Genomic DNA, 14579 nt, shown 5'->3' with positions numbered 1-14579 from the left:
GGACCGTGGATGGCACCCAAGGCCACTATAATGACTGTGGCTTTTGCACTGAATGAGGTAAGAAGCCCCTGGGGGTTTTGCACAGAAGAATGGCATGATCTGACCTAAATTATCAAAGGGTCCCTCTGGCTGCCAGAGAGAGTACAGGCTATAGTAGGTCAAGAGTAGAGGTCACCTGGGAGGCTGTCCCAACTGTGCGAGAGAAGACAGGAATGTGAACCAGTGTGGCAGGGATGAAGTCACGAGAAAGGCTGCACTCGGAAGATTTCAAATGTAAACCTGTCAGAATCTGCCGATGGGGCTGACGTGGGATACAAATCCACCCTTCCATCCATCCATGTTGATTTGAGACCCGAGCGATTTGTAGAATGGGGTGACCATTTACAGAGATGGACAGATCTGAGGGAGGGCAGGATTTTCAGGAGAGGGCGGGGAGAATGGGACCAGGAATCTGCACCTGGACACTTTAAGTGGGAGAGCCCAGCTGTGAACCATTCCTATCTGCTGAAGACCCTGCCTGATACCACTGTGTCTCAGCAGCACTATCATCAGCCTTTTCTCATGGAAATAATCACAATAAATAAATAGCATCAAGTGTGATCTGAAAGGTTCCTGCCATCTGAATCCATACGCAGCAGGGGACTGGAGCTTGCAGTGACAGCTGGAAACAGTCTCCTACAGTTCCTCTTGGGAGACTGGCTGGGCAGACGTCACGGCAGAGGGCGGTGAAGTCAGGAGCAGACAGTGACAGGGTCTTGTCCCGGGCCTCTGCAGACTTGAGCAGGTTCTAAGAGGATGCTCAAGGGAAAGTGAGCACAAGAGAGAGAACTCGGTCCCCACCCTGGTGTGCAAAGCATGATTCTGCACATGACAGGGAAGGAGTGAAAAAAGCCTCCGAAGGTGACCCCTCCATCTGGGAAAATCTTGGTAGGTCGACCTTTCACTTGCATGTGTTAGAATAACGGGGAGCCCCATTTTGGGGTTGCCTGGGTGGCTTAGTCAGTTAGGCATCCGACTTCGGCTCAGGTCATGATCTCACAGTTTGTGAGTTCGAGCCCCAAGTCGGGCTCTGTGATGACAGCACAGAGCCTGGAGCCTGCTTAGGATTCTGTGTCTCCCTCCCTCTGCCCCTCCCCTGCTTGTGCTCTCTCTCTCAAAAATAAACATAAAAAGTTTAATAAAAAATAAAAATAAAAATAAAAATGGGGAGCCCCACTCCAGAAGATCTACTCTACAAAACTGAGTATACAGAAGAAGCTAATTAAGAGCTCTAGGCTCAGCAGGAAAGTTTATTCCACTTGGGGTAGGGCATGGCGTGCTCAGTCTCTGCTCAAACACCAACCTCACATGTCCCTGCTCCAGCCCACGGCAACGGGCATTAGCACTGACTCAGGAATGGGGACATTTAGAATGGAAAGTGAGGACGGGGGAAAAGAGCTAGGACACCCTGACAGTCCTGCCTCTTAAAGTCCCTGGTCCTCATCCTCTCCAAAGTGACCCACATCTGCACAACTCAAGGTCCCAGCAGTGCCTCCCACCACCCCTCCCTGCCCCAGACCAGTGTTTGGCCCCAGAGATGCGGGACCCAGGACACAGGCCTATGCTTTGGGGGGTCAGGGCTGCCTTGTGCGTAGCCCTCTCAAGAGCCACCATGCCCATGTGAGTGTAACCAGCCTGGTGCATCTGGTTCCCTCAACAGTCCCGGGGCACTCAAGGAGTGGAGAAGAGCCAGGAAACGCATCTTGACTGTGAAGAGTACGAAGGTGGGAAAGAAAAGCAGAATCCTCCCGTGCCAGGGTCAGAGATGTAGCCCAGAGAGGAGATGTGACTTCTCCAAGGTCATGAAGCCAGCTAAGAAGACTGGCCAGCCTCGAACTCAGGACTCTGCCCTTTCTCTCGATCCCCTAACAACACCCTGAGTCAGAAGGAGGGGCTTCATGGGGCTGCTCCTCTATATGATAAATCTAAGGATGGGAACCAGATGCCACGACACAGAAGCAGGAGGACAGCCCTGGTGTTGGGACCCCGATGGGAGGCCACACTCCGGCTCCAGCTTAGCAGTACCAAAGCCTCCCTCTCTGCCAAGAAGGGATGTGAGGATCATAAGCAGTTTTTTCATGGAACAAAGTCCTCCAGCAGCTGCAGACGCTGGCTGAGTCATAGATGAGTCATGGTGGGAGCCTCAGTGAGGAGACTGGCTCTCCCACCCAGCCCCCAACTCCCTGCCCACCTACTGGATGCTAGCAGCCCTGATGGGACCTTTCTCAGGGTCGTGCAAGGTCAGAGAGATTTAAGACAAGACTTGGTAGACAGACTTTTAAGTTGCATGTGTTAGAATAAAGAGGAGCCCCACTCCAGAAGATCTAATCTACAAAACTAAGTATACAGAAGCAGCTAATTAAGAGCTCTAGGCACAGCAGGAAAGTTTATTCCACTTTATAATGAGATTCACCACCGGTTTGGGTAGGACATGGCTGTCCTCAGTCTGTGCTGGAACACCAACCTCATGTGTCCCTGCCCAGCCCATGGCCACAGGCATTAGGAACAGCTTTTTCCATTCACAATGGCTACTTCTGAATCATCCCTTTGGCATAGTGGAAAATGGCACTGCCAGAATCTAAAATCTATGGGCATATGAGCTTGGGGGCAAAGATGGGGGAAAGGGCCTACGCCCCTAGTTTGATAGTGAGTTCCTGGAAGGTGAGGCTTTCCTCCCGACTATCGTGGCCATGCGTCCCAGGATCTTGTTTTCTCAAGCCTCCCCTACTGCCTTCACTGTGGCAATAAAATTATTCCACAAGCATTACTTGTAGAGAATGTGCCACAGATGAATTCCTTTTCCTGCTCTCCTCTAGCTTTGCTTCTGGAAAGGTGGTGATTTGACCTCAAGCAAACCTAAGTTCAAATGCCATTCACTGGTTCACCCTGACTCTCCTAAATTCTGTAGTCTTCCATTTTCTCGCCTGTAAAATGGGAATAATAACGTTTACAATGCTATTATAAGGACTAAAGGTAATGTTTATCAAGCCCTGCAGCACCTAGAATAACAGTGGGTACTCAAATGACAAAAATCATTATTTTTCAGCCACCGGGTGTGCATGGGTGGCTGTGTGAGGCAGGAGCTCTGAATGTTGGCAAGAGTTCATCTTGAAACATGAAGGAATTTAAGAAGGCAAGTTTTAGGGCTGGGCCATTTCAAACAGAGCAGTGTGTTTGGAAAGCAGTGAAAAGTGAACAAGATCCTCAGTGAAGCAAAATTGTTATTTCATAGCATCATCAAAGGGAAAAGTTCGAAGAAAACTGTTAACACGTGAATATGCCAGGCTGTATGTTCCACTGCGCGTGGCAGCTTGTGAAATTACAACAAAGCAAGCAGTCCTTTGTTCCGTACCCACCATTGCAAAACGCATGCATCGGAGAAGTTATTAAGACTCATAATGATGTGAAAAAGAGGGACTTTAAACTTATTTAGTCTAACCTTTCATTTGACAGATGGAGAAACTGAGGACAAAGGGACAGCATCGCCTCCCAGTTAGTGGCCTGCTCGTCTTGTCATGTGACGTGAGGTGGCTGTGGAGGGTCCGGCAGAGAAGTCAGGGACACTCGCCGCTGAAGATGCTGGCCTGGCTGGTGTCTGCTACTCTGAAGTTGACCTGCTCCTGAAGCCTGGCCTTTGTGGGAGACGCTTCAGTGCACTCCGAGTGTCTTAACAGGGTGAGGATTTTCAATTGACCCCTTCCCTTTTGTGGATTAGTTCCACCGAGTGACTTGTTAAATGAAAAATACCTGAACTGTGTCATTTCCTCCCTGCGCACGGCTATGCTGTTCTTACATTCCAGGGTCTTCTTCTAGCTCATGAAATGCAAAACATTTTTTTCCCCTTAAATTAATGAACAGTCTAGCCAGGTTTGAGAGTGTTTCCTGATCTCAGACATTATTGCCTCTTTTTTTTTTTTTATGTTCATAGGGCACATGACACACATTTATTTGCTATCCAATAAAATATCCCATCCTGCGTTTAGAATGTAATTGACAATAAAAACACTTCTTGAGTGTTCACATTCTAGTTGGGATAATATACTTGAAAGGTTAACCATCAGTTCAAGGCCATGTGTGATTAAATGCTCCAAAAACTCAGAGGCAAAAATGGCTGCTATTTAATGTGGTCCTACAAGGCCTCAGTGGAGAGGCTAAGGTTGGAGCTGGGTCTGGAAGGATGAGTGATCTTATTGCTATGAGTCCCTGAAGGGCAAGGACCAGGACTTTCCAGCTGTGGAAGTATCTAAAGGGACCACGTCTCTAGTGCCCAGCTCTACTCTGCAATTCGTGTTTGTTGAATCAACTGATGGCTTGTATTAATTGAATTCCCCACTGAATTAATGGATAGCTAGAGATAACCGTGGAGGGCTTCCTAGGCTGGGGTAACTACATGAACAAACCCATCATGATGTAGAGATAAGCTTTCTGTGTTAAGAAACCCCAAGAACAGTCCAGCAGCAAGAAGGCTTCCCGTTCAGAAGTGGTAAGAACAACGACCCAGTTTGGTTGGGTCCCTTGAGGCCAAGATAGAAGGGTTTCTGCATTATCCTAAGGCAATGAGGAGTCACAGAAAGTTTTCTAGTTAGGAGGTAAAAAGTATAAGGATTAGCCAGAAACAATGGGTGAAAAGGTGAAAGTGGGATGCCCTTTAGTTTTGTGTCCACCCAAGAGGAACCCATCCTGGGTTCAAATCCCAGCTCTGTCATTTCTTGGCTGGGCGATCCTACACTTAGCTTCTCAGTTCTTGTGGTTTTTCATATGTGACTTAGAAACAATAATAGGACCTACCACATGGCTACAGGGAGAACTAAATGAGACAATTTTCCAGAAGTAATTGTTAGTATAATGCCTGATGCATCGTGGGCTCTCAAGTAATTCAGAGCTGATGAGAAAGCCCCTGGAAACAAGGACCTCCTTGCCATTTCCCAGCCCCTACAAGTTTTCCACGAGTCCACCATTCGGGCCAGCTCCACAGTCTGTACTGTGTAGTTCATAAATTAGGTTCTATCTTCTCCTTCACAACTGGCCGACTAGAACTTTCACACTACTGATATGCAATCTGTTAGGCAACCGAAATAGCGAACTCAATTCTTGCACCATCTCACCAGCCCGACCAGCTCCTGCCAGGACTGCACTGAAAAGAACTAAAACACTTTTCAGGGAAGTCTCAGAATTCAAAAATCCCTTCTTGGCCAGCTTCAAGGATCAGCCTTCCCCAAGTGGCATTAGACTCCAGCTCACCGGTTCCCAACGTGGGCTGGCAGAACCACAGCTTTGCAGGAAACGCACCATTTCATATGGACTCAAGCATCAGCTAAAAACTGAAAATTACGTGGACTATCTTGCATGTATGACTACAAGGATTGCAAATTCTTTTATGATTAATAAATCACAAACTTAGTGTCAAATGTTACTGATTTATAACGTTTGTCATTATCTGTTATCTCGATCCACAGATGCTAAATATACCACTACTCCCATGTGAGGGCCTTTAACATCTTTTGACATTTTTAAAAATATTTTTTAATGCTTATTTTTGAGAGAGAGAGAGAGAGAGAGCAGGGGAGGGACAGAGAGAGAGGGAGACACAGAATCCGAAGCAGGATCCAGGCTCAGAGCCCGATGAAGGGCTTGAACCCACAAACTGCGAGGTCATGACCTGAGCCGAAGTCGGACGCTTAACCGACTGAGCCACCCAGGCGCCCTTCTTTCGACATTTTAAAGCAGAGTGCGTGAGTGTGATCATCAGGAAAAAACACAGGAATGACAAGAAAAAAAATTTAGAACAACTTTCTTCAGTAATACGGAGTCGTGTGTCTAAGTCCAAGATAATGAATAAAATAACCCAGTGATTAAAGCTAATGAAATAAGCAGAAAGGCGTCAGAAATGGCCTTTCCCCTGGACTCCAAGATCCTGGGGGAGATTTTCAACAGTAAGAAACATTTCAAATAGAAGTGTTTACTTCCCTTCCCCTGCCCCACAAAATAGATGTCAGTACACAAAGAGACTCTCTCTACATCCCAGGGTTTTTATCTGGGGAGGAGTCAGCCAAGAAAAACATCAGGAAGAAAACCTGAGAAATGTTCACAGTGCCTCCAAATAGCTCCTACCTGTGCGGCCGTTCAGGAGAATCGGCTTGCCCTCCAGTTCTCCTTTCATGGGGATGACAGTGATCCTATACTCTGTTCCGGGCTGTAGACCTGCAAACAAGCAGCCAGTGCGCGATGAGTTCCGGCTCCAGAACCTCGCCCCCAGCCCTGCTCTCCCCCAGGGTCTCTCTTGTGAGGGAGCTGAGGGGCTATGCTCCTCACCTGAAGGCTAATCTAAGGCAGAGAAAGGGCGGCAGGACCAGTGGGATACGAGGCGTCGTCGAAAGGCTTATGGGGGAGCAGGGGGTCAGAGCGGATGAGGGCCTGATGGAGCTCCTTCCTTGGGCCACCAAGCACAGATCTCCCAGTTTCATTTACAGCCCGAGTGTTTTTCTGCCCCCAGCAATCCTTTTCCCTCAAAAGTTTCTTTTCTAATTAGCCTCATTGTATTCCATTATTTTCTTCTTTACTCTGCCTTTTGCTGTTGTTGTTGCTTGTTATTTCTCTGTAGCAGCAAATCTGAATGACTGTTGTTCACGGCACCGGCACCGATATCCAGACTGGGGCAAAGTGCAGACAAATAGTGGCACGTGTGATACACACCCACTGTTCTCCGCTCTACAAATGCTGGGAACCTCAAAGATGTCCTTTCAAGATGCAACTCACAGAGCGGACAGCAGAAGGAGGCCCCGGAGGAGAACTGAACCACAGCGCTAAGAAGCCTCGGGGCCCCCTCCCCTGCATAAGCCACTTCCAAGGGTATTCACACGGGTATTCATGATTGTGTGTTATTTTCCCTAAAGAGAGCCCTGAGAATTCTATAAGCTTCAGGAGCCACAAAACATGATCCAGCCCTGCAGGTCCCATTTCCTTAGCAACCACCAGATTTTCAACACTCAGCAGATTCACTTGGTCAGTTGGGACAGGACATCCCCACCCAGGCCTCCCAGTATGACTCCCCATGCAACATGCCAAACAACCCAGTCTCTCTCTCTCATTCTCTCTCTCTCTCTCTCTCTCTCTCTCTCTCTCTCACACACACACACACACACACACAGCTCTTCCAAAAGGAACATCTGTGCCACTATATCCACCCTGAGACACAGGCAGTTTTCAAGAGCACATCGGGCCTATGATCTGTTGACCAGGTGCTCTGAGATTCCAGTCAGCTCTGGGATGCTGAAGCACAGTCTGCAGGCCTACAGAATGGGCTCACATCTCGTAGTTTCCAGGGTCAGAGTTCAAGTGATTCCTAGCACCCCAGGACCCTCTGTGCACACTGTCCCCACCTTGGCATCCATGGCGAACATCTCACATGCCCAGGGTTGGCTCTTACCAGTGATGTCATATCGGCTCTTGGGGTCACCACTCCTGGGCACGGTGACCTCAGCCACCTCCTGCCCTGTCAGAGGGCCATACTGAAGCTTGTAGTAGTCCACCTCGGTCGGGGGGTTCTCCCACTCCACATCCAGGGAGCTCTCAGTCTCCTCTGTCACCCACGCGGTGCCAAGCACAGCCGGATCTAGGACAGGGGTCAAGGAAGGCAGGAGAAAGCAGTGAAGAGCAGAGGTCCAGCAGGTCTGTAACAGGCCATTGGCTACCAGGTCAGTGCCCTTTCTTGACACGTTGAGAACGTGCTTCAGCCCAGGACACAGTCCTTAACAGGTGTCTCAAGACTACCAAAGTAGCAAATAAACTATTGGTCCTCACATTATCCATGGAGGGAAGACTATCTTCTGGGAAAGCCTCCTGTCTCCCATCCCTTCCCATCAGATGCCAGGCTGCCCCCCTGCCAAAGCTGCTGTGGGCCAAGTCCTGGGCCACACCTCTCCAACCAGCCATCCAAACCTCCAGAACCTCCAGATCCCGGATCCAACCAGTCATCCAAACCACCAGGCCCTGGGGGCAGACTGCTCTGAATGAAACACCCCCTTTAGCAGAAGTGACTCAAGAATCACAGAAGGGTCCCTCAAAGACTGCACCCCAGCATGAGGCGCTCAGGCCCTCCCATGTAAAGTGTGGGAAACGCGTTTGAAATTTTAAAATTTTCTCGTCCTCTGTCTCCCAAATTATAGCTCCTTCCTCACCTCTCAGATTCTCCTATGAGGACTAACGCTAAGCCAAACTATATAGTAGTTTGGTGAACTTTAACTTGGTCCCTCTGAGGATCCTTCTTGCACTTTCTACCACAGTTTAGACCTGGCGCCCTCAGCTGCCCAACCTGTCCAGCCTGCAAAGGAGAGTTATTGGGCCCATTTGTTCACAGCAAGTATTAATGGCTCAATGTTTCCCCCCTCCCCTAAGAAAACAATGGAATTATAATGATGAATACAAAAGAATGGATTCCTGGTGTGGCTCCAAGGGAAGAACTTTTGAGTGGTGGCTGGGGAGGGGACCCATTCTCTGGGAGCACTTTGCATTCCAAAGGCCGTATCCCAGCTGGATGTGGTCTGACCTGAAGTCTGGAACAGGGAAGACAAGCCCCTAGACTCCCCAGCCTTGCCCTTCTTCTCGGTCACATGCCCACCTTCACCACCTTGGCGGTGCTCCCACCTAGGCCTACTGACCACTTGTCGAGGACATGGGACAGAGAATCTGTGCATCAGGAAGGGGGTGAACATGGTGTTCTCAAGGTCCCTCAGCTCTGAATGTTCCTGTTTCACTGTTATGAACAAAGAAGCTCACAGAACCTTTTCTCTGAAGAATTTCTTCCCACCTACTAGCTTCTACCTGCCAGCCTCCAGGCTCTTCCTTCGAAGGTGGGAATTCCTTGAGGGAACAGGTCAAGACGTGAGTAATGGAAGTGACTCAAGAATCACAGAAGGGTCCTACTCAGCTCACAAATGAAAAAGCGGAGACTTAATGAAAATATTCAAGATTATTTTGGGGATAAGTATCTCTCGGACTGAGGCTCCCCTGAGGAGCAAATAAGAATGGGTTTAACATGAATCAGATTAGACAGAAAGACAAGCTTCGCAGTTACAAGATTTTACAAGTCCCTAGAGCAGCAGCCAAGAGGGGTTACTAAGACTTTCAGAACAGATGTCTCTCCTCTTCATTGGGAAGCTTGGGGCACTGGCCTGTCTGAAGGCGGAGGCAGCCACAGACAAAAACGGGAGAAAGAGAAAAGCAGCCCAACAGTGGGGGGCTGGCCTGGTTCTCACTGGGTTGGCTTGGGTGTGCTCCCATTGAACATAAATGGTTGCACAGAACATCAACATCAGACAAGCCACTGTGTGGCCATGACAGATTAAGACAAAACAGGACCATTCTGTGATCGTGTCTGAACACAGACAAAAATGTGAACAATGGTCCAAACCACAAAAACGACTAAATATTCTCTCTCCTGATATGAGTGACTACCCTTTCTTTATTGATGATGGCTTTAGCCTCCCTCTAGTCTGTTCTTTCTAGATAAGGTTCACTAAGTTACCATAGAATTAACTCCCCTTCCCTACAGCATGCAAGCCAAAACAAACCCCTGCTGGCTTTGACTTCCCCCAAATCACCTAAATTCAAGTCCCAATTGTATCCCAGTCCTTTCTAAAGCTCTTACAGAGATGCTCACAGCCGCTGCAGTGAGCTGTCCCACCCCCAACAGTCAATAAACCCAACCTGCTCAACTCCAGAAGTGTTCCAAGGGGTCTATGGCTGGAGGGGGGTGACAAAAGCAATTGCAAATTGTGCTCCCAGGAGGACAGGTCCTTCATGGCCTTTTCCAACATAGAGCCATCCCTATCTCCACCGCCAAACAGGATAGGCAACTGAAATGTTTCTGCAGAGACATGTGCCCCAAACCCCATCCATCCAGGTCTTCCTGGATCTTTCCCCAGGAGTTTAGCAAAGGGTGGAGGCAGATGATTTTTATTAGCATCCAAAACACTATGCCTGGTACATAGTAGATGTTCAGTAAAACATGATGAGTGCATATATGGATCAGACTCACTCAAATAATAGGTTTCTCCAAGTCCTTGAAGATCTAAGAACTTTCACAAGAAAACAAGAAATTCTAAATAGTAAGCAGTGATGTCTGTCCTTCCAAACACTGTGGTAACATTAGGTGGTGTGCTGGAACCTCTGTCCCTCCAGATCCATCCTCTATGCTCCTGTCTCCCAGATTATGACCTCTATGAATTGTGTTAGTCAGATTCTCTTGCTCTCTGGATTCTAGTTAAGTTCAGCCAGTGAGTCACCAGGAGATCAGAGGGCAGGATAGAGAGTTCAGGCAACTGTTCTCCTCCCCTTTCCTCCCTCCCTTCCTTCTCCTTCCCTCCAGGTGGACTGCCTGCATCTCTACCCAAAGCACCTCCTCAGGCAGCCCTCTCCCACAGCTCTTTTTGGGTTCCAGTACCAACCTCCATCCCTGACCCTTCAGAATGAGGCGGTCCCCACTGATGCCAGGCCTATGGTGTTTCGCCAGCCAAATCCTACCCAAGCCTCTTCGCTAGCTGTCTTCAATTACACTGTTTGTTCTCTATCTTTCCTGCTAAGATAAATCTGATGCAGGGGGCTTCAGCAAATCTTCACCCATCCCAGCTTGAACTTGCTGAATGGCTTCAAAGGCTCAACGAGGGCTTGGGTGTGCAGATGTGCTCCTTGGCTGCTTGTGTGTGGTGCAGGGCAATCAGACCTTACTATTCTCAGGGGGGGCAGAGAAGTGCCCTTGAGCCCCAACCCAGCAGGCTCTATCACTGACTTGGAGGAGCAGAAAGAGGGGAGCAAGAACTGAGATTTTTCTCCAGAAACTAGGATTGCAGCAGCTACTTTCAACCCCAAATCAGGGCAATGTTCTGAGTAGTTGAAGGGTATTTGCAGGGACGATGGAAGAAAGCATTTAAAATGGGGCCTTTCCTGGGAAACCTGGCCGCTTCCTCACCTGTGGTGGCAAGCAGATGCTGTGGGCGGCTGGAAACCTCCTTCTTCATGTTGCGCAGGGTAACCATGTACTTGGTGCCAGGCAGCAAACCAAGGATCTCATAGCTGTGCTGCTCCTTCGGCACTTGGATCTGCTTCCCAGAGAGCTCCTCTCCCAGGGGGTAGTAGCTGAGGAGGTAGTGGTCCACCTCGCTGGCCGGCTCCCAGCTCACCAGCAGGGAATCCTCTGTGCTCTTGAGCAGCTGCAGGCCCTGGGGGGCCACCACTGTATGTAGAACAGGAACAGGTGTGCAGAGGGTGAAGCAAGCAAGGGGAGGGGAGATGCATAGCCAGTGTGTATTCACTAAGCAACTACTATACACTTAACACCGTGGTGGCAGGTATGAGAGCACAAAGAAGCCGTGCTGAGCACCCCTCTGGACACCCCTCCCCACACACCCGCCGGAAGTTACGTGAGGGGGAGTTCACCCTGATCCGGTCATCAGCAGACACACACAGACACACACACAGAGCACCATCAGATCACATAAGATCAGTGGTCTCGCAACCTAGAACTTATTAATGAATGCCCACCCCACGGCCCCACCCCAGGCCCGCCAAATCAGACACGCAGGCCGAGCCAGCAATCTGTGTTTAATAAGCCCTCTGGGGGCTCTGGCGTGCGTGGGCTGGACGCCGAGCCCCCCCCCCCCCCCCCCCACGAGCACCAAGTGTAACAGGGTCTGAGGGTGCCCGCCCCCAGCAGGGAAAGGAGAGAGTCGGGCGTCGGCGCTCTCACCCTGGGCGCAGTCCGGTCCGCTGAAGCCCTCCTCGCAGTAACACTCGCCCGTGTCGCAGAAGCCGTGGCCGCTGCAGTCGCCGGGGCAGCGGCGCTCGCTGCAGTCCTCCGACGTGAAGTCCTCGTGGCACCGGCACGCGCCGCGCACGCACACGCCGTGGCCGCTGCAGTTCTCGGGGCAGGCGGGGTAGGCGCAGTCGACGCCCACGTAGGGCACGTCGCACTCGCAGCGGCCGTCCACGCAGCGCCCGTGGCCGCTGCACGCCCCGGGGCAGGCGGGCCGCTCGCATGCGGCGCCCTCCCAGCCCTGCTCGCAGCGGCAGCCGCAGGTCTCGGGGGAGAAGGTCCCGTGGCCGCTGCAGTGGCCTTTGGCACCTGCAGGCGAGAGGAAGGTAGGCTGGAGGGGGTGCGGGCTGGCGAGCGGGCCTCTCCCTTCCCTGGAGCTCCGGTAAGAGCGGGCTGGTGGGCCCTGGGCACTGTCTTTGAAGGAGGGCAGGGCCCCTGCAGAAGACTGGGGTCCGCCCTTTCCGCCCCCTCTCCCCCCCGACCGGCCGGACTCTGACCTGTGACATTCACAAACTGTGCCCTCCTTTTATGCCCCAAAGCCACGGGAAGTCCCCTTCCCCTCCCCTTCTCATCCAAGTGCTCAGGTGAATTCGGGTTCCCTCTGCTCTAAACGGCAGTAATTACTTAGGACCTTAGGACGTTTAAGAATGGGGGCGCGTTCACATCCCCAGCCTGGGCGTCCTCGCGCCAGCGCAGAAGCTCGTCTTGTCTTGGCTGGAGGTTGCTGGACCTAGCAAGGCCGGGTCCTTGGGAGATGAGCCCAAACTGAATCCTGGCAAAGGGGGCCTCCAGAAGCTACAAACCGGCCGCGTCTCACTAGGGGGGTGAGGGGCAGGAGAAGGGATCACCCAGGCTCCCCTCTCTGACCCCAGGCAGCAAGAGGCAGTTGGAGGCCCTGGCCCTTCAACAGCCCGGCTCCTGCTTCTCAGAACACCCTCTCTCCTTCCTAGAAACTTTGGACGTGCAGGCTCCTCGGCGGCAATCCCGTGCTGTTTCATTCACGGCAGTGTCCCTGGTGCCTAGTTCTGTGTCTGGTACACAGGAGGCGCTCTCAATGGTAGCACTTCCTCCAGCCTGAACAGGTACGCCAGCATACCACTGGATACTCGGATCAGCTTTCGTAATTATCAGCTATGGGCCAGGGAACTTATGTACGGCATCTAGAGTCCTCAGAACTAGACTAGTGGATAGAGTTTTCCTAACTGGGCAGTGTAGAAAACTTCAGGAACTGACCCAGAGTCACACAACTAAAAAGCAGCGAAACCCATCTGTACCCAGTCCTGTCTAGCTCCAAGGCTGACTGTCCTTCCTGTCTTTCCCACTGCTTCCCCTTCCAGTAGAGATTGGATCCACAGGTCAAACAGCACCCAGAAGTGTAAACTCAGGAGTCCAGACTCCCTTTCAGGGTTGCCGGTCCCTCAGCACCTGGGTAGCTCAGTTGGTTAAGGGAGCGACTTTGGCTCGGGTCATAATCTCACAGTTCGTGGGTTCAAGCCCCTCGTCGGGCTCTGTGCTGGCAGCTCGGAGCCTGGAGCCTGCTTCGGATGCTGGGTCTCCCTCTCTCTCTGCCCCTCCCCCGCTCACACTCTATCTCTCAGAAATGAATAAACGTTAAAGATTTTTTCTACAAAGAGTTGCTGGTCCCTCTCTACTGAGGCTCGCAGATGCTTCCTGGAGCTAGTGTCGAAGATGAGACCCCCACCCCACCCTTAGAAAACCCAGAGGGAGGTGGGAGCACACCAAACTCCCACAGGACACCTGGCATGTGGAAGGCGCCCGTTAGTTGTTTGTTGAATGAATACCAGATGGTAAAAGCTCACCGGCAACTCCTCGGCAGCAGCGCTGAACATCACACCGCTCCTTCACCTCTGCCATCTCTTCCTCCAGCTTCTTCACTCGGGCCAGGAGGGCTTGGACGCTGCCTGCCAGCTCACAGTCCTTCTGTGGCGTCTGCAGGCGGATGTTGTGCCTGAAGATGATGTTCTGTTCCTCGGCCTCCCCTGAGGCCAGGAGTGAGGCCCCATCGTCACTAAGGGGCTGGGGGTCAGTCTCGACCTGGACCAGAGCGGACTTGGGCACATCAATCTTGTAGGTGTGGCTGACAGTAACCTGTGGCTCCTTGTCCCTGCAGCCCTGAGGCTCGAGGGTGGCCGGGGCTGAGGCCACCAAAAGCACAGAGCCAAAGAGGAGCCCCAGGGGGAAGCAGAACATCCCCCAGAGACCCATCCTTGGGGAGACAGGGAGCAGATCCTCTCGGAGACCTGTATCCAGAAAAGATGCAAACGAAAGCCATGAAGATTTGCTGGTGGAAATTGACCTTCATAGTGGATTTGAAGAGTCCACAGGAAGCTGAGAACCCAGCAGAACTACATCCTATATCTCCTGAGGATCCAAACTAAATTTTGTGTTCTTTCTCCTGCTTCCTGTCTTTGCTTACACCGTTCACTCCCTGGGAGACCCTCCTCTTCACCTCTAATTCAATACTCACCTGATGAATGGTGACAAGGAAAACAATTGCGACCAGGCTTTGATCTCCCCATCCCCGATCTAAACCACACACCGAGTAATACCCTCCCCATTAACACCACCTACAGAACAGCCGCACCTAGAGAGCATGCTGTGTGCCAGGCGCTGTCCTAAATGTTCTGCGTTGATTACCTTATTCGAGCCTCACAACAATGCTTCGCGGAATATACTATTACTACCCCATTTTGCAGATACAGAAACTGAG

General features: G+C 51.1%; 1 protein-coding gene across 2 annotated transcripts in view; it reads right to left on the bottom strand.

Annotated features, from left to right (window-relative positions):
- TNN (tenascin N) overlaps positions 1–14230 on the bottom strand; it is a 55316-nt gene extending 41086 nt beyond the window's left edge. For both annotated transcript variants that reach the window (XM_078441325.2, XM_078441326.2), the window contains exons 1-5: positions 13669–14230; positions 11783–12157; positions 11006–11269; positions 7466–7651; positions 6151–6240 (exon numbers count right to left, since the gene is read on the bottom strand). In XM_078441325.2, the coding sequence (XP_078297451.2) occupies positions 6151–6240; positions 7466–7651; positions 11006–11269; positions 11783–12157; positions 13669–14074 (1321 nt within the window). In that variant the 5' untranslated portion in view covers positions 14075–14230. The remainder of the gene's footprint in view (positions 1–6150; positions 6241–7465; positions 7652–11005; positions 11270–11782; positions 12158–13668) is intronic.
- Positions 14231–14579: the final 349 nt, after the last annotated feature.

Source organism: Panthera onca, chromosome F1, assembly GCF_046562875.1.
Source record: "Panthera onca isolate mPanOnc1 chromosome F1, mPanOnc1 haplotype 2, whole genome shotgun sequence".
NCBI lineage: Eukaryota > Metazoa > Chordata > Mammalia > Carnivora > Felidae > Panthera > Panthera onca.
This window is presented reverse-complemented; position numbering and strand designations above follow the sequence as displayed.